Source organism: Miscanthus floridulus, chromosome 6, assembly GCF_019320115.1.
Source record: "Miscanthus floridulus cultivar M001 chromosome 6, ASM1932011v1, whole genome shotgun sequence".
NCBI classification, from domain to species: Eukaryota; Viridiplantae; Streptophyta; class Magnoliopsida; order Poales; family Poaceae; genus Miscanthus; species Miscanthus floridulus.
This window is the reverse complement of record NC_089585.1, coordinates 34,889,674-34,909,786: the sequence shown is the minus strand read 5'-3', so window position 1 is coordinate 34,909,786 and position 20,113 is coordinate 34,889,674. Positions and strand designations below refer to the sequence as shown.

Below are 20,113 nucleotides of genomic sequence, written 5' to 3'. Positions count from 1 at the left end.
TGTTTCAGGTGAGGTTTTGGTCTTCACCTTGCAGAATTTGGTGGCATTACACGAGCCTATAGTGACGTTTTTTTATCTCTCAGCCTGATAGTCTTTTGTTTGTTGATGAGTTCTGAATGATCGGCGTTGCACCTGTTCAGTTTTCTACAAGAATAATCGTAGGACGACACGGGAACATGGGATGAGTATGGGACTAGTTGCACAAGATCAGAAGGATGGCTTATCTTCTTTTATCTTGCCCCGCCAGATTCCACACGTCAGTAGTAACGGCTCCCAGTGCTGCAAAACAAAAAGCTGCTCTCGGAGGTCAGAGCCCAAACCCCAGACGCAACCCAACCCCTTCTCTGCCCTCTCCGTCCTGGACTCGCGCCTCGCTTCCTCCCTCCCATTCCCACCCGCTGAAGCTTCTAGGAGCTCATCGGCTGAGCCCGAGCTAATGAGCTCACCGGCGGGCAGGATGCTGGCGGCGTCCACCAAGGTCGGCTCTAGGCTGGCCTCTCCGCACGCCTCCTCGTCCACCGCCGCAGCTGCTGCTGCTGCGGCGGGCCTGGCGAGCTCCTCCGTGCTGGGCTCTGGGATGCTCCCAGGCGCCGGGTTCGGCGAGACGGGGAGTCATCACGCGGCGGACGCGCCGCCGCCGCCGCCTTGCAGTTCCTCGGGCGATTCAAGGTGAGCATCTAACTTCAGAATTCAGAACCGCCGAGGGCCAGACTTGGGTAGTGCCAGGAATTAGCTTCCCAATAATTTATCAACTCCTAACTCACACCCTGCAAACAAGGGAAATGTGCTTAGTGATTTCTCAGGGACGGAACAGTTGGTTTCCTCATCATTATTTCGTTCAGTTAAATCTGCACTACTTTGTAATAGGGAATATTATTTATGGACGAATCTGGTGAATCAAAGGCAGTCAACGCTGCATCGAGGCAAAGTGACTGCTGTATTGGGCCACCATGTTTTTGGTGCAGGTGGTTCCTCACGGAATCAGCACAATTACAGATATTTTTCATCGTCTTCTCATCAAGGGAGGATATGGGCCGGGAGCAAGGTGTGTTCAAGTATCCACACCCATTCATTGGTTTGGTTTACTTACTATTCTTTTGTAGACTTCGGAGATGATTTGACTGTTGTTTTGAGATACTTGTTCCAAACAACTTGATGATGTGCTTTACATTAGACTTTCAATCATTATTATTTTAAGTAAGTTCCTATTCCAGGTTCTACATGACCTGCCAGAGTATGTAAAAATTGTGGAAGTAGGGCCGCGAGATGGTCTACAGAATGAAAAGGACATTGTACCAACACCTGTAAAGGTTGAGCTTATACGAAGATTGGCCACATCCGGATTACCTGTTGTGGAGGCGACAAGTTTTGTATCTCCAAAATGGGTACCTCAGGTATAGTGCTTTATAAAAGATCTCGAGATTGCACAGATTAGACATCTGTTTTATCTGCACCTATCATACACATTGGTTTTCTCAGGAATCCAATTTACAACTTGGGTTTTTCTTCAATATGTTATTGAATTTTCATGGAGCAAGCAGGATTGAGGCTGTATCTTTTGAGATATATTTGTTGCTGCTAGTTATGTTGTGTAGCATTCCAGAGTTGTGAAACAATTAATGCTCCTGTTTATCATAAACATGATTTTCTTGTGCCAATATGTCATAGTACTGTTGTATCTCTTCCAAAGTATTAAAGATTTTTTCCTCCTAAAGTAAACTGGCATGGTATTTTGTTTTAATGAGTAGAAAGTAAACATCGGTTGAGGTGGTTTGGCCATGTCCAAAGGAGACCTTCAGAAGCACCAGTGCGTTGTGGAGTTCTAAATCGAGATATCAATGTGAGAAGAGGTAGAGGAAGACCGAAGCTGACATGGGAGGAGGCAATTAAAAGAGATTTAAAGGGTTGGGATATACCTAGAGATCTTTGTTTGGATAGGAGTGCTTGGAAAACAGCTATTGACGTGTCTGAACCGTGACTAGGGGCTCATGTTGGGTTTCAACTCTAGCCTACCCCAACCTACTTGGGACTAAAAGGCTTTGTTGTTGTTGTTGTTGTTGAGTAGAAAGTTAGAAATGGTGAGGTCATCCACATCAGAACAGTCATTTGGATTGGGTTCTGACTTGTTTACATTGCTTAAATGAGAGTGAGCATAAACTTACTCTTTCATTGGAGTGTCTCCATCGTGGAAATTTGTTAGTTTTTTTCTCGAACTAAGCAGAAGAGCTATGCGTCATTTCATTAAGGTAGAAATAAAATACACGAGTCTGGTTAGACCCTACTCGAGTACAAAAACACCACCAACACACACCCACTCACTTAACTAAAACAGGCGCGCCACAAACCATTCCAGTGTCACCAGAAGATTGCTGCAATATGGTGATTTGTCTGTGAATATGAGGATCCTTGGCAGGGATATGCAACTCTCCAAAGGTTGAATGGAATTTGTGATGTTAGGTCATGCCATTACAATCAGTTGGTACCTTGGATCCTATTTCTATAGAACTTCTAACCTTCACAACTAATATTCCTTTGGTATCGTAGCCATTGAGACAGAGTACATCTGTTTTCAAAGGTGAACTAATAAACAGCTTCTCCAGTTTAATTGATTCTGTATATGTTGTGCTGCTGGAGATTGGCACTGTTGCCTGGGCAAAGTACCCTGATATGAATTTGAGTTTCCAATAAAATGGATCTACAATCTTGGGATTGTGGACACTTGTATTGTTTTAAAGGAATTATATAAATAGAGGAAACATCACAAGGATGATGCACAAGCTCTGAAAAGATTTACATTTACTGAACATATACTTTCACTGCACCCTTCCCCAGACCCCGCACAGAGCGGGAGCTCTCTGCACTGGGTACGCCCTTTTTATACTTTCACTGCACCATGAGAAAACTATTGGAATTAAGTTTCGGGCAGGGTAATTATCGGAATTAAGGATCGAAGTGAATCTCTTGATTGTACTCTTTTATGATTGATTCATCATTCTTTTTATATTTACAGGCATTGGTGTCTTCTTAAGTTCTTCTATCCAGTCCTTATTTCACTAAAATTACCTTTCTTTTTCTTGACTGTTAATTTAATGCTGCTATGTCATGACCAGTCAATCTCAATAATACTATTTTTATTATTACAGTTAGCTGATGCAAAGGATGTTATGGAAGCAGTTCGGACTATTGAGGGTGTACGTCTTCCTGTATTGACCCCAAACCTTAAGGTGAACTATGTTCATTCAACTGGCTTTTATTACTATTTTTATGGTATTATTATATATTGTACGTTTGCCTCATCAGTACCCTGTTATTTGCGGTCACCACTCATCAGGGATTTGAGTCAGCTATTGCAGCAGGGGCAAAAGAAATTGCAATATTTGCATCAGCTTCTGAAGGATTTTCCAAGTCAAACATAAACTGCACCATCAAAGAGAGCATTGCCCGCTATAATGATGTTGCTCTTGCTGCAAAAGAGAAAGAAATTCTTGTCCGAGGGTGAGCTCTTCTACTTTGTGCACACGATTTATTATTTGCTTGCTGCAAATACAGTCTACTAGACTTTGTAGACAAATGCTAAACAATAACTCATGGGCCAAACCAATAGTAAACACTAGCATGAATCATGAATATAACTTGCCTTAGAAGAGGCACACTAACACCTTTAATCCTGCTAGTTTGAGCAATTCATGATTTCAATCTTTACTCCCAGTTTGTTAACTCTTCAGCCTGCACCTATCTTCAATAATGTTTATGTTTCTAACCATGTTACTTTCCCACTTTCGCTGCTAGTCTCGAACTTGTAAGCGTGTGTCACATAGGTCCATGAACTTTGGAAATGCATTTCTGTACCCCGGAACTTGTTAAGTGGAGCACCGTAGGCCCATGCTAGCCATGTGGCATCTTTTTGCTAATGTGGCATGCTAGCATGGCATGTATTTTTCATTTAGCCCCTCACATCTATTTTTCCATAAAATTCCGGCGGGTCCTGGCCGGAATTTGGCAAGAAGAGGATTGCCGTGGACTTCCTAAAGTGCCTGAACCAGTTGCCCCCACAGGAAAGGTCTATTTTTTTAATGAGAAAAATAAATGTGAGGGGGTAAAGGAAAAATACATGCCATGCTACATGCCACATCAGCAAAAAGAGCCACATGGCTAGTATGGGCCTGCGGTGCACCACTTGACAAGTTTAGGGGGTCTAGAAATGAATTTTCAAAGTTCATGGACCTATGTAACACAAGCTTATAAGTTTGAGGGCCGCTGATGCATTTAACTCATATATTAATGTGATCATGAGAGAATTTTGATGAGTGCATGGATTTTTTTTTAAAAAAGAATTATTGGCATAGTGCCACATATGTTTTGATGTTTGTACTAACGTCACTGCAATAATTTGGGTTTGCTAGATATGTGCTAAAGTTGATATAATGTTGCTCTGTGTGGCAAAAATGTAGGTATGTTTCTTGTGTGGTTGGATGCCCAGTAGATGGACCAGTACCACCTTCAAACGTAGCTTATGTAGCGAAAGAACTTTATGACATGGGCTGCTATGAGGTTTCACTTGGTGATACCATTGGAGTCGGTACTCCAGGTGATATTACTTAAGTTTGCATGCCTAGTTTTGTTTCTTTAAAAAATATTCATATTTTCTTCGTCTGAGCTAATTTGTTTCTGCTTCTGTTAGACATTGATTTGCTTAGATAACGCCGTCTTTCTATAACTAGAGCTAGACTTTGGAGATGCTTATTGGTATGATGCTACTCTATTTCATTAGATCCTTGAACAAATAACAAAGCCGACCCTTACATAATTTCAAAGATGGATCCGTTTATAAGACCACATATCATCACTTGGAAAAACATGATGGTAAAGCATCAAGCATGCGCCAACCACAATCTTCTTTTCATATCAGATCAAGTTCTGTTATTTTGCTTGATTTCCATTTCCAGCTGCACAGACCACAGCAACCTTGTGGTCTTGTGAAGATTCTGAACAATTTCAGCTTTTCTCATCTACCATCCAGGTACCGTGGTTCCAATGCTTGAAGCAGCTATGTCCGTCGTTCCCGTGGAGAAGCTTGCTGTCCACTTCCACGACACCTATGGCCAGTCCCTCTCAAATATTCTCATCTCTCTCCAGGTAACAAACTGAGAATACCATTTACACAATCTAAAGTGACGTGACCAAACCATGCCATCTTGTCAATCAGATGGGAGTCAGCGTGGTGGACTCCTCTGTCGCCGGCCTCGGTGGCTGCCCGTACGCAAAGGGTGCGTCAGGGAATGTGGCGACGGAGGATGTAGTGTACATGCTCAACGGGCTGGGCATCAAGACGGGCGTCGACCTGGGCAAGGTGATGGCCGCCGGCGAGTTCATCTGCGAGCACCTGGGACGCCAGTCTGGGTCCAAAGCAGCGACCGCTCTGAGCAAAGTTACCGCGAACGCCTCGAAACTCTGATGCTAGACTATTTACCATGATCCCCTACTGCAGATAATTGCAGTAAAATTAGCGAAAGGTAATAAGTAGACTGAGGGAAGGGCGTGTCTGGTGCAAGCGGTAGAGTCTTACTGCCTGTGACCGGAAGGTTTCGGGTTCGAGTCGTGGTCTCCTCGCATTACACAAGTGAGGGTAAGACTTACCACTGACACCCTTCCTCAGACCCCGCACAGAGCGAGAGCTCTCTACACTGGGTACGCCCATTAATAAGTAGACTGAGGCTATTCAAGACAGCAGCAAATAAATACAGCAATTTAATTCTGCCCTCAGAGCTAGTAGATTTCTATTTATGTCCATCTAGCAAAATAAGCGCAGCATTGCCAATCATGTCAGTCTAGCAAAATGAGCAAACGTGAAGGAAAGACTCCCAACACTATCAGCAAACGGAAATGGTGCGTCAATTCGTTCTGGCTCCCAATCATTACATGTTCACTCAGCAAACCGAAACGGGGAATCAGTTCGTTCCAGCTTCCAGTCATTACATGTTTACAACATCCAGATCTCATCTACGCTAGCCTGTCACACTCAGTACACAATGGAAAATGTCTAATGCATTTTACGAAAGTTGATGGGTTAGCTATGATCTCTATTGCGGTTTGCAAACTTACAGCAGATTCAACCTCAATATCTTATGTACCTGATTGGGACCTCCTAAGCGAACTGAAATATTTGCAGTACCATCAATCAATTCAATACAGAAAATGGCAAGTCAATCAGCAATCACCATAGACATCAAACTGGAGTTTTGCTCGACTTCCCTGATGGCAGCACAAGGCCTTTCTCATAGGCTGCTAACAGAAGAGCCTCTGCTCACCCTTACAAATGGCAAGTCAATCGGCAACCACCATAGCCATCAAACGGGGGCTTTGCTGAACTTCCCCGATGGCAGCACAAGGCCTTTCCCATAGGCTGCTAACAGAAGAGCCTCTGCTCGCCCTGTGTAAGGACAAAAACACATCACCGACCTCAGTCAAACTATACAAAATATATTACCAACTACTCTCGATGTGTCTTTGAATAAAATGGATTATGCTACCCATTGGTCAAAAACTATATAACTCATCTCTACTTTGGCTAATGTGCATTAAATCCACAAGAGCATACCTCCCTCCCAATTTGTCACAAATATTAGCTAATGTGCATTGCAAACCAGACCAATTTTGGTTTGACTACTTTTTCAGGGCACATTGCACGACAGCACACAGAAAAGCAACATTTATACAACATATTTGCATCAAATTTCTTCCAGATGGTCAGGCAGAATAAGCATTAACAGAAAAGAGAGACGCTAACAATAATGTTAGCCCTCAGTATCAAAACTACTTGAAGAAGATAGGCAGTTAGCGTTAGGAGGATGCATACCATGGTGTTTTTTCAACTTCAAGGACCAAGCTTTGTCAGGGAACAAAATTGAAGCAGCTTGTCTGCTATCATCCTGTAAGAATTATACAGTGCAAATATAAGAGAACTATGTTGGATCTGGAATTAGCAGACTAACAGAAGATCGATGCTGGCAAGACCGCAAGACAAACACTTCAGACGAAAGGACAAAATTGTGTTCAGATGCCTAAGTAAACAAAAATCTACAAATACGTTTGTTTTTATCTGACTCTGACATCAATGTATAACGAATGGGTTACACCAGAATTTGATTAAAACATTCATTTTCTCTATAAGACTTGGCTATCCTACAATAAGGTTTACTCATTCAACTAGCATTTCTCTTTATGTTCTTTTAAGTAGACATCTTGCTGCACAACCTTACTGACATATAACCAGAATAGTGAAGGAAAGGTTGGGCTGGAGTAGACCTGATCATGGGGCACTTGACCTGACCCGCCCCAAAAAAAAACCCTGAAGTGACCCGACATGATTTTCAATCCATGACCCGACCCAACCTGAAAAAACCCCAACCCAAAGTAGGAAAACCTGAGAAATAGCTGGCAGGTCAGGCTCAGGCCAAAGATTTTGACTAGACATTTTTTTTTCTAGCCCGACCCGACCTGGAGTTTGATCAGGTCTAGTAGGCTGGAGTTGGCCTTAGTGGCATATATTAATTAACAAAAACAGACAAACTTTCTACTAAATGAGGGGCATGAAGCTATTGTATATGCTACATAACAAGGGTGACAAACCTTTGGTGTTTCACTTCGGGATAGCCCAAAGTAAGCCTTCCATGTCTGGGATGCAACTGGAACAACTGAAAACCCAGAAGCCACTAGAGAAGCAATCCACAAGCCATATGAGAAACCAGTGCTCCACCATCCCTGTATGGCAGAAAACAATAGAAGGGAGATTATTGGCAAATTCTGGAATAATTCAAAACACATGAAATTCAGTATTCAATCAGCATGACTAGGTTCCATGTTCAATAAAATCATGGACCAGGTGTAGCTAGATCCCATTATCTTAGTGGCATGCCTAGCTTCGGCTTATGCGAGAATTAGCTTAGAAAACATGAATATACAAATGCCAAGGACATTGTTCAGTAGTATTGGTCATCAGCCTGTTCCACTAAGTATAGATATAGATAGCACTATAATCCTCAAAATTACTCTCATAGGCACTACCTGACAATAACTTCTGCAAGAATTGACGCACAAAAAATCGGTTTACTAACTACAATAATCTTGAAGAACGAGCATTTAGTGGCATATTGTTCGGGAGACAAGGAACAAACCAGCTTTCCATCAGTTGGAAATGGGCTAGACTTCTCAATGTATGCCATAGTTCCTTCAAAAATGACAGAAAAATACTGTAAACAGCTGTGTATTGACATAATGGGTATAATGATGAGAGAATATGGTCACTGATTTACTACAACTACTGAGTCTTATAAGGGTGGCCATAATGCCACTAAGTTTTCTCCAGGGACAGTTACCAGGAGGCGCATCAAGGCCGCGGAGCAGTTGGATAATGGACTTGGTGTCCAGGCGCTTACGGATGACATCTGACACCACAATGTGCACAAACGGGTTGTCGAACACCTGCATGATGCCAATTGCTTTTACTAACTAAAGCACGCTTGCGCAAAACACATATCAATGCTAGCCTATACGACTATCCGAGCATGGCTGCCGGTCAAACCTGAGAGGAGCCGTCAGGCGAGAGGACGGCGATGGCGCCTCGGGTGTCGGGATCCACCCCAATCGCCCACCCGTTGGGGGCGGCGTCAGCACCGGCTACGTCGTCGGTCGGCAGCAGCGAGAGGGAGGCGAGCCAGGGGTCCCGGGGCTCAGCCTCCGCCAGGAGCTTCGCCCGGGCCTTGGCACTCGCGCGGGACCTCGGGGTACGCGCGGCGGCTGCAGGAGCGGGCTCGCGGCGGCAGCGGCAGCGGCAGCGGCGGGGGCGGAAGGGCGGGGAAAAGAAGGAAGTGGCGGCTGCGGACCAGTGCGGCGCGGAGCGGCGGAGGACGGCTGTGCGGAGCGCATTCATGGGGTCTTGGTTGGCGACCGCGGCCGATGCAGCTCCGGCCGCGGCGGCGGCAGCTGCCACAATTCGAAGGGACGCATTGGCAACTTGGCGGTGGCGACTACAAAAATGTTTCAAAAAATAATAACTCATCTAATATTTTGTTACTTTTACTGACGTAGCATGCCAGATCAGCCAGTCAGCTTGGAAACAGGCCGTTGACGTTCGAAGACCAAAGGCAAAAGACCATTCTGCCCCCACCGTGTATTGCTTAACAAGCGTCGTCTCCTCCCATCTGCTCAGTCCGAACGGTTCTCTTCGCACTTCTTCTTCTTTCGTCTCCCTGTCCTTGTCGCCGCCGCCCCTCCCTCCATTGCCCTCCCCAACCCTAGCCATCATGTCTCGAGTGAGCTCATCAATGCGCAATAGGCGTCCGTAGCTGCCGGATAGGATAGGGGAGTACCCACTCGGGAGGTAGACAGGGCTCCCCCTCATCATGTGGAGGAGTGTGGGCTGTAAAGGGTGCTCGAGCTCGTGGCCCAGACAGATGAGAAAGGCAACAAGGGCCGTGTCTTCTTCAAATGTCCCAGGAACATGCAAGGGGTAAGCCACATTCTTTGGGTTCCGATTGTTAGGGTTTTGAATCGATTGTCACATCAAATATGTTTTCATATGTTTAGGTTCCAGGATCTTGTAGGTTTTTTGAGTGGCAGCGAGAGTACCTGGCCATATTGGTGGACCAGGGGAAGATTGTGATGAATCTAGAACAACATGGCGCAGTAGAGGAAGAAGCTGATTCAAGGGCACTGGTGCGTGTGCAGCAGAACTCAATGGAGGTGAAGCTAGATGCTTTGGTTGGTGCAGTGAAGGCTTTGAGCTTGGTCATGGGTGCTGGTGTAGTGGTTGGAGCTATGTATGTTTCACTAGTTGTTAGTTCCCTTGTTTGTTAGTTGAACTACTTCAAGCTGTATCTTAGTTGAGTAATGAGCTCTGTGTTTCAGTATGAGTCTGACCAATCAGTGGGCATATATGTGTGAAAATGTTGAATGGTTAATGGAATATTGTTTCTGTTATTCCACTTGTACATGATATCCAAAAATCATCACTACAAGACCACTGATATGCTCTTAACAACCATAGCAAGTTCAGTCTGCATACATGACACAACCCTAGCAAAGTCATCACAAGTTGTTCAGGCCTATAAGGCAATACATTACAAGTTGTCCATTCAACTTGCAATACCATAACAAATTGTTCATGCACCTTTCAATGACATAACAAAGTTCCCAAAATATAGATCACAAGGATTCATTGCTTCATCAGTTTCCCTTGGCAGAAGACTTCTTCACCTTTGTGGCTAGCTGCTTCCTCCTAGGAGTCATCTTCTTGGCTGTGTAGGGTTTGGCAGAGATTTAGCCTCTGGAATGACCATTTCAAGGGGTTGTGGAGCTTCCAAGTTCAACCTCCTGCATTTGAAAGTGGTTTAGTGAGCTATTGTCAAGATGGCAAGTTCTTGAGTCACAATTTAGGTTTAGATTTTACCTTGCTGTTGCTGCTGCTTCCTCTCCCTCTCTTTCCCTTGCTACTGCTGCCCTTGTTCTTGGAGTCCTTGGTGATGGTGGTGCTACTGCTGGTGGAGCTGGTGAAGGCTCAGGTGCTGCTGCTGCTGGTGGAGCTGGTGAAGGCTTAGGTGCTGCTGCTTGTGGTAAGCCTGGGCAAAATACCCGATACCCATTACCCATACCCGAATTATCCGAACCCGGACCCAAATTACCCGAACCTGAGGTACCCGATCCTAAATTCGGATAGCGATTTTGATTACCCGAAATTAGTTTGGGTAATTCGGGTAATATCCCCCGGTACCCAAACTACCCGACTACCCAAAGATTTATTTTTGTCTTTGTATTTATCATGTGTTGTTAGTTGAACCATTTAACTTATCACTTTATTAGAATATAATTCTCTCTATTTGAATGAGTGACTGTAATATATTATTCTCTACAAATTGCTATTGAAATTCTATACAAATTGCTGCTGAAATTATGTATAGATCGCTACTGAAATTTAGTGTAGTTTGTTGTTTTCTGTAAATTTGGGTATATCGGGTAATACCCGAACCCGAACCCGAATTATCGGGTACCCGAATTTGCGGGTAGTGTTTTTTCGGGGGTAATATCGGGTAGCAATTTTCATTACCCGAATTTTGAATTACCCGAATTACCCGACCCAAAAAAATCGGGTAACCCGAACGCCCAGGCTTAGCTGGTGGTGGAGCTGGTGAAGGCTCAGGTGGTGCTGCTGCAGTTTCACTAGCTGGAGCAGGTTCATACTCCTTGTCAGCACCCTTCTTTAGCCCCTTTTTGGTCTTTGTCTTTCTTGTCCTCTTCCTACAATTTCATTAAGTTAGTTAACAATGGTGAAAGGATTTCAGCAAAGGTAGGTTAGTAAGTTACCTTTTTTTGGTGCCACTTAGTGGGCACCTCCAACTAGTCCTTCTATGGCCTAATTCATCATAGCCCTTGCAAGTAACCTGCCTTGTGGCTTTGCCACTTCTCTCCAGGCATCCCTTAACCCTCTTCTTCCTTTGCCTCCCAAGTCCTCTTTTCTTCCCAATTGGTGGAAGAAGCTTGAATCTCTTCTCAACTACCGGCCACTGGCTCTTATCAGTGATGACAGGAATCATTCCTGCATATGCTGCTTGGAACTTGTGCACTGAGTAGGCCACATCCACATATTGCTCCATATTTGGCTGCCTTTCAGCTGTTATGACTACCGATGCATGGGGACAGGGCTTGCCACTCACTTGCCGCTCTCTGCATGTACACTCATGTTGGTCCAGGTAGACAACATGCCTCTTGACAACTTCATCATTGTACATGACTATCACCTCTGCTTGGTTGGGTCCACCCTTAGTTGCCTTCAGATGGTTCAGTCCCTTTGAGGCTGCATTTAGCTGATGAATTATTGCTGGTAGTATGAATCCTTTTAGGGCCTTGGATATCTTCCTTCTCTTCTCAAAAAGTACCATTGTCTTGTGCCTGATAGCATCAGCTAGAATGTGTAATGGTAGATCTTTGTGTGCTTGGATCCATGCATTCCAAGATTCAGCCAAATTGTTATTTATGGTCACACTTGATCTCTTCCTTGAATCCACTCTTGGCCCACAGTAAATTGTGATGATCCTTCAACCATGGAACAACTCCTGGATAGGCTTCAATAACTTTGTCCATCAATTTATTGAACTTCTCTACTGTGCATACCCTTGCTGCTGGCCACATGTACTTGGCATAGGCATTTCCTGTAAACCTTATCTTCATATTTTCCATGAGATGCCTGAAACACTCTCTCTGCTCTGCTCTAGGGAAAACCTTTTTCACAGCTGCTTCTAGCCCTTTGTAGGCATCAGTGCATATAGCCAAGTGGTTCATTGGCCCTAAAGCTTTCCCTAACTGTTCCATGAACCAAGTCCAATTATCCTTGGTCTCTGAATCAAAGAAGTCAAAAGCAATTGGGTACAACCAATTGTGGCCATCTATTGCATTGGCTGCAGGCATGTGGCCATTCCACTCATCATTGAGAGTAGTTGAATCTACACTAATATAGGGTCTGTAGCCATCTCTAAATCCATCTATACTTGCTTTGAAGGCACAAAAAAATCTACTGAAGTGTACCTTGGCTTCCACAGTAACTGTATCTATCTCAACTACACTACCAGGAGACCTAAGCTCAATCTCAGCCTTGAATCTAAACAAATAATCAAAACAATCATTCCTCTTACCAAATAATTTATCTGCAGCCCTCTGTCTCCCATAAAATACAGTCTGATATGGAATCTTTATGTTGTACTTCTTCTCTAACTCTTCCTTCACAGCTTTGGGATCCATCTCAGGATTATCCTTTAATAGTGGTATAGCCCTCTCAACAATCCACTTCTGGGATGCCATCCTCCCAAGAACTCTACTCTTTGAAGGACACTTGTGGGTACCCTTATTGATTTGGATCTACACATACATGAAGAAATGTCAGAAATAGTTAAGATAAATTCATATACAACATGCAAATATCAGAAATAAGGTTACATCAAAAGGACAAAAAAAGTGTTAGTATTGGTACCCTGACACTGCCATCCTTCTGTGTCCTAGCTCTAATTTTCCATGGGCAGCCCTTGGAACTGCAGTAGCCCCTAAACCTCTCCTTGTCAGACTTCTCTGTCCCCAATTGAAACTCATTCACAATAGCATGCTGCCTAATTGCCATCCTAAAATCATCCATGCAAGGATACAGTGTCCCAACACTCATGTCAGGGTTGTCTCTATCCCAACCAAACATTGACTCATCTCCTAGGTCATCATTAACAGGGATTGCTGCCTCATTCATTTCATCCTCCACATTAGCAGGTATGTTAGGAATAGGAACCTCATCTGCAGGAGCCTCATCTGCTGCCTTGAATCCAAAAGCCTTATAGATTTGATCCTCATCTACCATAGCATTAGCTTCACCATCACAGTTCTCATCAGCCAATATAGTCAATGTGTTCCAATCAACCACATTTTCTTCAGCTCTACCTTCTTCAGGAGTACTACAAGTGTCACCTAAGCCTTTTGCATTCTCTGCATGTCCTGCATTTGTCACACCAGATTGGGCAGTAGTAGTAGTAGAAGACCCACCTTTGTTTGCTCTGCTAACAACATCATTCAGACCAACTGCATCTTTCTCAACAACATCACAGCTAACATGCATTACCTTCTCATCCATCCTAGACATTATCATCTCCTCAAACTGATCACTACTAGTAACCTTCCACTATGTTCCACTGTCAATGTCAACACCCCAAATAACCAGTTGCTGACTGCGGCCCTAAATGATCTTGCTGGCCATATCATCTACAAAGCCATTTAGTGTGTAGACATTGCTACTGTCAAACCACATGTCATGTTCTTGAGCATCTAGGTCAACCACTCCATAGTCGTTAACCAAAGTGTATTTATCAACGCTAACATGGATTCTAAAAGCATTGCCAGGATCAATCCTGACAGTGACAAGCAAAACAAACAAATTGGGACTTAGGACATCCCTCACATACGGGATCCCCTCACATACATGCCATAACAATGAAACATACCACGGGGGGCACGGAGACAACACCATCGTGGCTAATGGTTTGCTCTACATCCGAATCCTACATCAACACATGAAAATTAGGAAACCCTAGCATCAGGAATCCCCCCATTCACAGATGTCGTGCATAGGTAGAAGAAGGAAGTAGATCTAACCTTGCAGGCGTCGTGCCGTCCTGCGACTTGGCGCTGCTGTCGAGCTCCCGCCTGCCCACCTCGAGCTCGCGCCGCCATGGGGAATGAAAGGGGAGGGACGGGAAAATAGTGAGTGGACTGAGCAGATGGGAGGAGACGGCGCTTGTTAAGCAATACACGGCGGGGGCAGAATGGTCTTTTGCCTTCGGTCTTCGAGCGTCAACGGCCCGTTCCCAAGCTGGCTGGCTGATCTGGCAAGCCACATCAGCAAAAATGGCAAAATATTAGACGAGTTACTATTTTTAGGACATTTTTGTAGTTGCCACCATAAAGTTGGCAATCAGAGAGGCGGCCTCCGTAAGAGTGGCAAATAATTAGATGTCCCCAATTCGAAGGGCTACAGCGGGTTTGGAGGGAGAAGAGGGTTTTGCTTGTTCCGCGGTGGGGGATAAGGCATCACCACGCGAGAAAATGGCAATTTTGCCATCACTAAACGTCCGTTTGCTATCCCGTAATAAGAGATTAGCTACAATACCATTATCAAACCGAGTTTACTTGCTGAAATACTCTTATGGGCCGTTTGGATCTCCTTATTTTAGAGAAATCAAAATCTACTTAATTGATTAGGCTATTTTGCTTGAAATTTGATATTCCATAACTTTTTTAAGCTCACAAACAAGCCTATCTCAAATTCATAGGTTGAAAGCTAGAAATGAATTCTATAAATCGTCATGCTATATTTCTACTTTCCAACTTATAGCACACTCTTCAATCGATTCCCTACCATAGAAATGCAACATACAAAGTATATCTCTTGTATGGCTAACAATAATATACATATATATTCCATATATAACCGTATTAGCTTAATTAATCTATAGCTAAATTGTAATTATTAGAATGAATTCAATTCCACGTATCCCAACAGACCCTTAAACCGTTTTCTTCCAAAATATAATAATTTTTTTATTACATCTATTTTTTTCATTCCTGTTTTACCCACTGCCGAGTGTGCCAATGTGGCCGTGGCCAACTCCCTGGCCGCCCCGACGCCCGACACTGGGCGGTGTGCCGTGCGCCAGCAGCAACGCAAGGCCGCCACGGCCGCCCCGACACCAGCATGTGCGGCGCTGCTCCTGGCCATTTTGCTGCCTGCTCTTCCCCAGGCCGCCGCTCGCCCCAACGCCAGCTCGCCGGCGCCGCACATGCCCCCCACAGCCCCACTGCCACCACCCTACCGCCGCGGCCGTCCGACGCCGCGCCGCCATCGGCCAACGCCAGCTCGCCGCCGCCGCCGCCAACCCGAGTAGGCACGCGCCATCCATGACTGAGTAGACGTCCACCTTCGGGGCCCTAGCTCGAGCCATCCCATCGCAGCTACACGACATTACCGACCTCCACCTTTTGCGGGATCCCTTTTTGCCGGATGGCCCCAGCACGAATCGCTTCTGTGGGATGGCAAACGGGCGAGAAGATGGCAAAATTTCCATTTTCTCTCGCCACGCAGGCAGGCACGGCACTTCCATGGTACTTAGTGAAGGAATTAGGACCTGTTTGTTGAAGAGTTGCTCGGTACAAAGTGTTGCTTAAAAGTTATCTCAGATTTTTTAATAAAATTTGTCTTGCCAGGTAAGTAGAAAGATAGTTTAGATTTAGTTGAAAGCTTGTGTCTGAGAAGTTTAATAAAGAGATATATATTTTCTTATGTATATAACTTTACTTATATTATTCAAGTAATATACACAGTCAAACACTCTTATAAATCAATAATATAAAAATAAAAAGTTTATTATTTTACTTAATAACTATTTATCATATAATTAAAGAATAGATATGTAAGGAAACATAGAAAGGTGTTATGGCCACAACTTTATATCTTGATGTTGAGACAAACAGAAAAAAAAAACAAGAGTAAATGACTGCAGCAAAAAAATGAAAAAAAAACAAAAGAGACAAAATACATTATCCTATCGATTTGCTCAGGCAGCAACGTGTTGCAGCCAGGCGATAGTTTTCGGAGGCCTGGATGAGGGTGCCCTCGTCTGTATCCAGGCTCCAACCAAATGCACTAGGCAATATTGTAGCTGTTGGTCCAGGCAAAATTGCTTCAGCATGCAAACCAAACAAGCCCGTTGTATATATTTTTCTTTCGTTTTGGTATCTAATCTCTATCAAATTTACTCCCTTCCTCTCAAAATAAGTCTTCATCTCACATTATGAGAAATAAAACAATCTTAACTTTGACCATGTATTTTAAAAATACTAATATTTATGATATTGAGATAAATATTATTAGATTAATCACATCATATAATTTTCATATTAAATATATTCGGAGATACAAATGATGTTACTATTTTCTATAAACTTAGTTAAATTTAGGCCCCGTTTGGCAGGGTTTCACTTCACTAGTGAAGCCATTTTTTTTAGCTTCAGCTCCACGAACAGTTCCACCGGTGGAGCTGAAGCGGTTTTGGTAAACCGTTTGACAAAATGGCTTCCCTGTGAGCATGTTTTTAGGGGCCTAGAGGAGGAGCCGGGAGAAGCCACTTTTTTTTGGCTTCATCCCACCCCAAATCACTGTGAGAGCATGTTTTTAGAGACTTCACAAGTGAAGCTATTTTACTTTACTCCGTTTGGTAAAAAACGGCTCCAAACGGCTCCTGAAGTCGGTGGAGAAGCCCTGCCAAACGAGGCCTTAAGATTCGTTGACTCCTCAAAATATGAGATGGATACTTGTTTTGGAATGCAGGGAGTGCCCTTATATTTAGTGAATTTTAGGATTTATTTAATTGATTCCAGAAACTTCGTTCGGGTGTTTTAAAACCCTCTCCAACACCCAAAATTTGTACTTCACATTGGAACAATGCTTTGTCAGGATTTTTGTGTCTCCAGAGGTTTTAAGACAATGACTTTTAAGATTGATATATCTATTTTGGAGCCTAAATTTTCTAATTTGTACTCCCTCTGTCCTTTTTAAATGCCTTTTTAAGTATTGCTATGGTAGTCATGCTCGTCAAAATTTTTTAGGTTTAACTAGGCATATAAAAAATATTAGCAACATTTATATATTCAAATAAGTTTATTATAAATATAAACTCAACTATCAATCTAATGATATTAATTATGTACTATAAATACTATAAATATTAATATTTTCTTATATATATTTAGTCAAAATTGAGTGTGTTTGACTTCTCGGAAAGTGAAATTAGTTAGTTAAAACGGAGAGAGCATGTGATGATAAGGTAGGGGGCGTAGGGCACTAGGGCTATGCCATGAGATGATATATGGTCTAAAGTCACAAAAGAAAATAGACATAGTTGACCGTCGGGGATCAATATTAGGGTACCCGAAGAAGAGGAGCTAATGACCGTCAGCGTTGATTCATCCGCGCGATCAAGAGCGCGACTATATCGCTTGCCAGGTCACTCCTCGTCCGTCCACCGAGACCACGGGCCCTGCCTCAAGCTGACTCCCGTGGGCTGGCTCCACCTCGCCCGACATCTAAGGGAAAACTCCGCCTCGCCCAACGTCCGGGGACTGGCTCCGCCTCGCCCGATGTCCGGGGGCAGACTCCGCCTCGCCCGACGCCCAAGGACTGGCTCCGCCTCGCCCGACGTCTGAGGGGAGACTTCGCCTCGTCTGACCCCCGAGGGCTGGCTCCGCCTCGCCCGACGTCTGAGGGCAGACTCCTCCTCGCCGGACGCCTGGGGGCTGGCTCCGCCTCGCCCGACGTCTGAGGGCAGACTCTGCCTCGCCCGACGTCCGAGGGCTAGCTCTACCTCGCCCGACATCTGCGCGCTGCTCCTTCATAACTACGCGCGCAGATAAGGCAGAGCACTCAAGTCAACCACAATACCGAGGACCATACCCTGCATGCCTGTAGGAAAGTACCGTCAGGATATGACAAGATGGGCGCTTTAAGCCCTTCTAGGCATGTCAGAGCCCGAACAGTGTTGTAGGTGTCGACATTTGTCTTACAGTGTTGTGGGCGCCCGCCATTTGCCCTCGGGCACAGATCCTGATGGAAGCACATGACAACCACTACAGTCTAGGAGGAGACTCGCATCATCTATAGTAACAAACATGCGGTCACTACGCAGTCTGCTCCCCGTAGGGTCATGGATTAGCACCCTGGTCTGTCGTGCCGCCCGCTAGGGTGGGATGGGATGTGACCACTTGCTGATCTAGCCAGAACTTGGCATCATCAGCGGACAAGCGCCCAGCGCGGCCCTATCAGGATCAGCAGACATGCATCTAGCATGGAGCTATCCTTGGCACCGTCTGTCGTGTCAGCGGGGCTCACTCAGAGGAAAAGAAAGACCCGACATTTTTGAAGGACCTCCTTGGCCTCTGGTTTTTCTTCTTTCTCCCATCTATAATCCCTGCTTTCCCCTGGTCTATAAAAGGGAAGGCAGGGCACCCCATTAAAGGGACCGATCGATTCAACACACCACGCATCGCATCACACAGAGCTGAGCAGCAACCAAGCTCTCAGCGCCCATTTGACCTTTCCATCAGAGACTTGAGACCTGTCCCTCTCTCGCCCATTTGTAACCCCTACTACAAACTTTTCAATGCTAATAACACGAGCACTAACCACAAACTGAACGTAGGGACATTCCGCCTAAACCAGTATAAACCTTGTGTCTTTTAGCACACCATCCGGGCCAGATGCGCAAATAAACAAAATTACTCGTTGGTGTTTACTCGAAATACCGACAGTTGGCGCGTTAGGTAGGGGACCTTTGCGTGTTCCGACAATAACATCAAGCCACGGATGGCTAGCCACGGTATCAGCTGGGTCCTAGGCGCACATGTGTGCTTCGGGGACCTAGACTTCATCATCATGGTGGGAGGAGAGTTGGCATTGGCTCACGCCGCCATCCAACCTCTCCTCTCCATCGGCCTCAACTATGAGAGGCTTGAGCGCCAGCTCAACATCTCCCTAGGACCCCAGCCATCTAGGGAGGACCCGCGTCACCTCACCTTCTTTGACGCCAACAACATGGCATGGCTCACCGGAGGAGAACCCCTCTCTCTGGAACACCACATACGAAGCGCCCCGATAGTGCTTCCGTTCGGTCTTCGCAACGTCGCAGCGATCGTTAGCCACCTTATGGCACAACGCATGGTCCCACCTCCCATGAATGATGAATTCATGGGGGTAATTGTAACACCTCTAGTGTTTTGACCTAGCACTAAAACTTGACATGCCATCATATGCATTGCAAAGCATTCATGAAGTAGAAAAATTTTGAATGCATTCACTAAATAAGCTTTATTTCATAAGTTGTTATTTTATGTGTGATGTGATTCAAACTTTAAATACAGATCATGACAACAAGGGTCAAATTTCATGTGATCATGTGAGGCCATGTGTCATTTGACTCAAATGACCCTAATGGGCCATGTTACTAGTCAAAAATCAAAGTTAAAGTAACAAGTTAAACAAATCAAATTTGAATTCAAATTCAAATCATAAAAGTCCTTTTTGCCCCTTTTGACTAATTCAAAATCCATTTGGAATTTGGGGTTGAGGCAAAAAGCAAAGTTGAAGACTATTTTATAAGGATCAACTTTGGTATTCAAAGTTTTCAAGTTTACATATAAAATTTGGAGTAATTTTGAAATAATTCAAATGCTCAAATGCACCCTAAATTCAAATTTTAAAATGGGGGCAGAATTTGAAAATGTTCCTTGAAGCAAAGTTGTAAAGTTTGAAAGGTTGAGCAACTTTCATTTTTGGAGATTTTCAACTTCTTTAGAAAATTTGTGAGTAATTTGCAAAATTAACACAGTGGCAATTATGTAAATACTTCAAAATTGAAAATCGGCTGAACGCCACCTCTCTGCTTGCCGCCGGCGCCACGCTGTTGTCACCGCTGATCAAATTGCGCCGCTTCCTTGTGCATTGACACGCAGTCGGTGCCGTGGCGAGTTCGTTCGTGCG

The 20,113-nt window shown here is 44.4% G+C and overlaps 2 protein-coding genes, 1 long non-coding RNA gene and 1 pseudogene across 4 annotated transcripts; 2 read left to right on the top strand and 2 right to left on the bottom strand.

The window, feature by feature from the left end:
• Window positions 1-42: 42 nt before the first annotated feature.
• Window positions 43-5,773, top strand: LOC136455916 (uncharacterized). The gene is made up of 8 exons (XM_066455638.1): window positions 43-669; window positions 868-1,045; window positions 1,215-1,394; window positions 3,144-3,224; window positions 3,332-3,495; window positions 4,452-4,588; window positions 5,021-5,136; window positions 5,207-5,773. The coding sequence occupies exons 1-8, from the start codon at window positions 182-184 to the stop codon at window positions 5,453-5,455; spliced, it is 1,593 nt and encodes a 530-aa protein (XP_066311735.1). The 5' UTR covers window positions 43-181; the 3' UTR covers window positions 5,456-5,773.
• A 122-nt stretch (window positions 5,774-5,895) lies between these two features.
• On the bottom strand, window positions 5,896-9,188 carry LOC136455917 (Holliday junction resolvase MOC1, chloroplastic-like). Of its 2 annotated transcripts, XM_066455640.1 has the most exons (6): window positions 8,582-9,188; window positions 8,376-8,481; window positions 8,175-8,227; window positions 7,630-7,761; window positions 6,857-6,929; window positions 5,896-6,430 (listed from the first exon to the last, which is right to left on the bottom strand). In XM_066455640.1, the coding sequence occupies exons 1-6, from the start codon at window positions 9,056-9,058 to the stop codon at window positions 6,348-6,350; spliced, it is 924 nt and encodes a 307-aa protein (XP_066311737.1). In that variant the 5' UTR covers window positions 9,059-9,188; the 3' UTR covers window positions 5,896-6,347. The 2 variants fall into 2 exon arrangements, with proteins under 2 accessions (XP_066311737.1, XP_066311736.1); XM_066455639.1 differs by lacking the exons at window positions 5,896-6,430; window positions 6,857-6,929 and adding an exon at window positions 6,962-7,392.
• A 193-nt stretch (window positions 9,189-9,381) lies between these two features.
• Window positions 9,382-10,227, top strand: LOC136455919 (uncharacterized). Its single transcript, XR_010759296.1, has 2 exons — window positions 9,382-9,508; window positions 9,586-10,227. It is a non-coding gene; the product is annotated as an uncharacterized lncRNA (long non-coding RNA).
• Window positions 10,228-10,529: 302 nt separating this feature from the next.
• LOC136460475 (uncharacterized) lies at window positions 10,530-15,364 on the bottom strand (annotated as a pseudogene).
• Window positions 15,365-20,113: the final 4,749 nt, after the last annotated feature.

What these genes read in the sequence shown, in the direction of transcription:
- LOC136455917 (XM_066455639.1), bottom strand. Translation starts at nt 9,058, where the DNA reads ATGAGTTATTATTTTTTGAAACATTTTTGTAGTCGCCACCGCCAAGTT. An exon ending in CGGCCTTGATGCGCCTCCTG is followed by an intron (nt 8,228 to 8,375) that starts GTAACTGTCCCT and finishes TCATTTTTGAAG; the next exon opens with GAACTATGGCATACATTGAG. An exon ending in CCCGAAGTGAAACACCAAAG is followed by an intron (nt 7,393 to 7,629) that starts GTTTGTCACCCT and finishes GGGTTTTTTCAG; the next exon opens with GTTGGGTCGGGTCATGGATT.
- LOC136455916 (XM_066455638.1), top strand. Translation starts at nt 182, where the DNA reads ATGAGTATGGGACTAGTTGCACAAGATCAGAAGGATGGCTTATCTTCT. An exon ending in CTCCAAAATGGGTACCTCAG is followed by an intron (nt 1,395 to 3,143) that starts GTATAGTGCTTT and finishes TTATTATTACAG; the next exon opens with TTAGCTGATGCAAAGGATGT. An exon ending in ATATTCTCATCTCTCTCCAG is followed by an intron (nt 5,137 to 5,206) that starts GTAACAAACTGA and finishes CTTGTCAATCAG; the next exon opens with ATGGGAGTCAGCGTGGTGGA.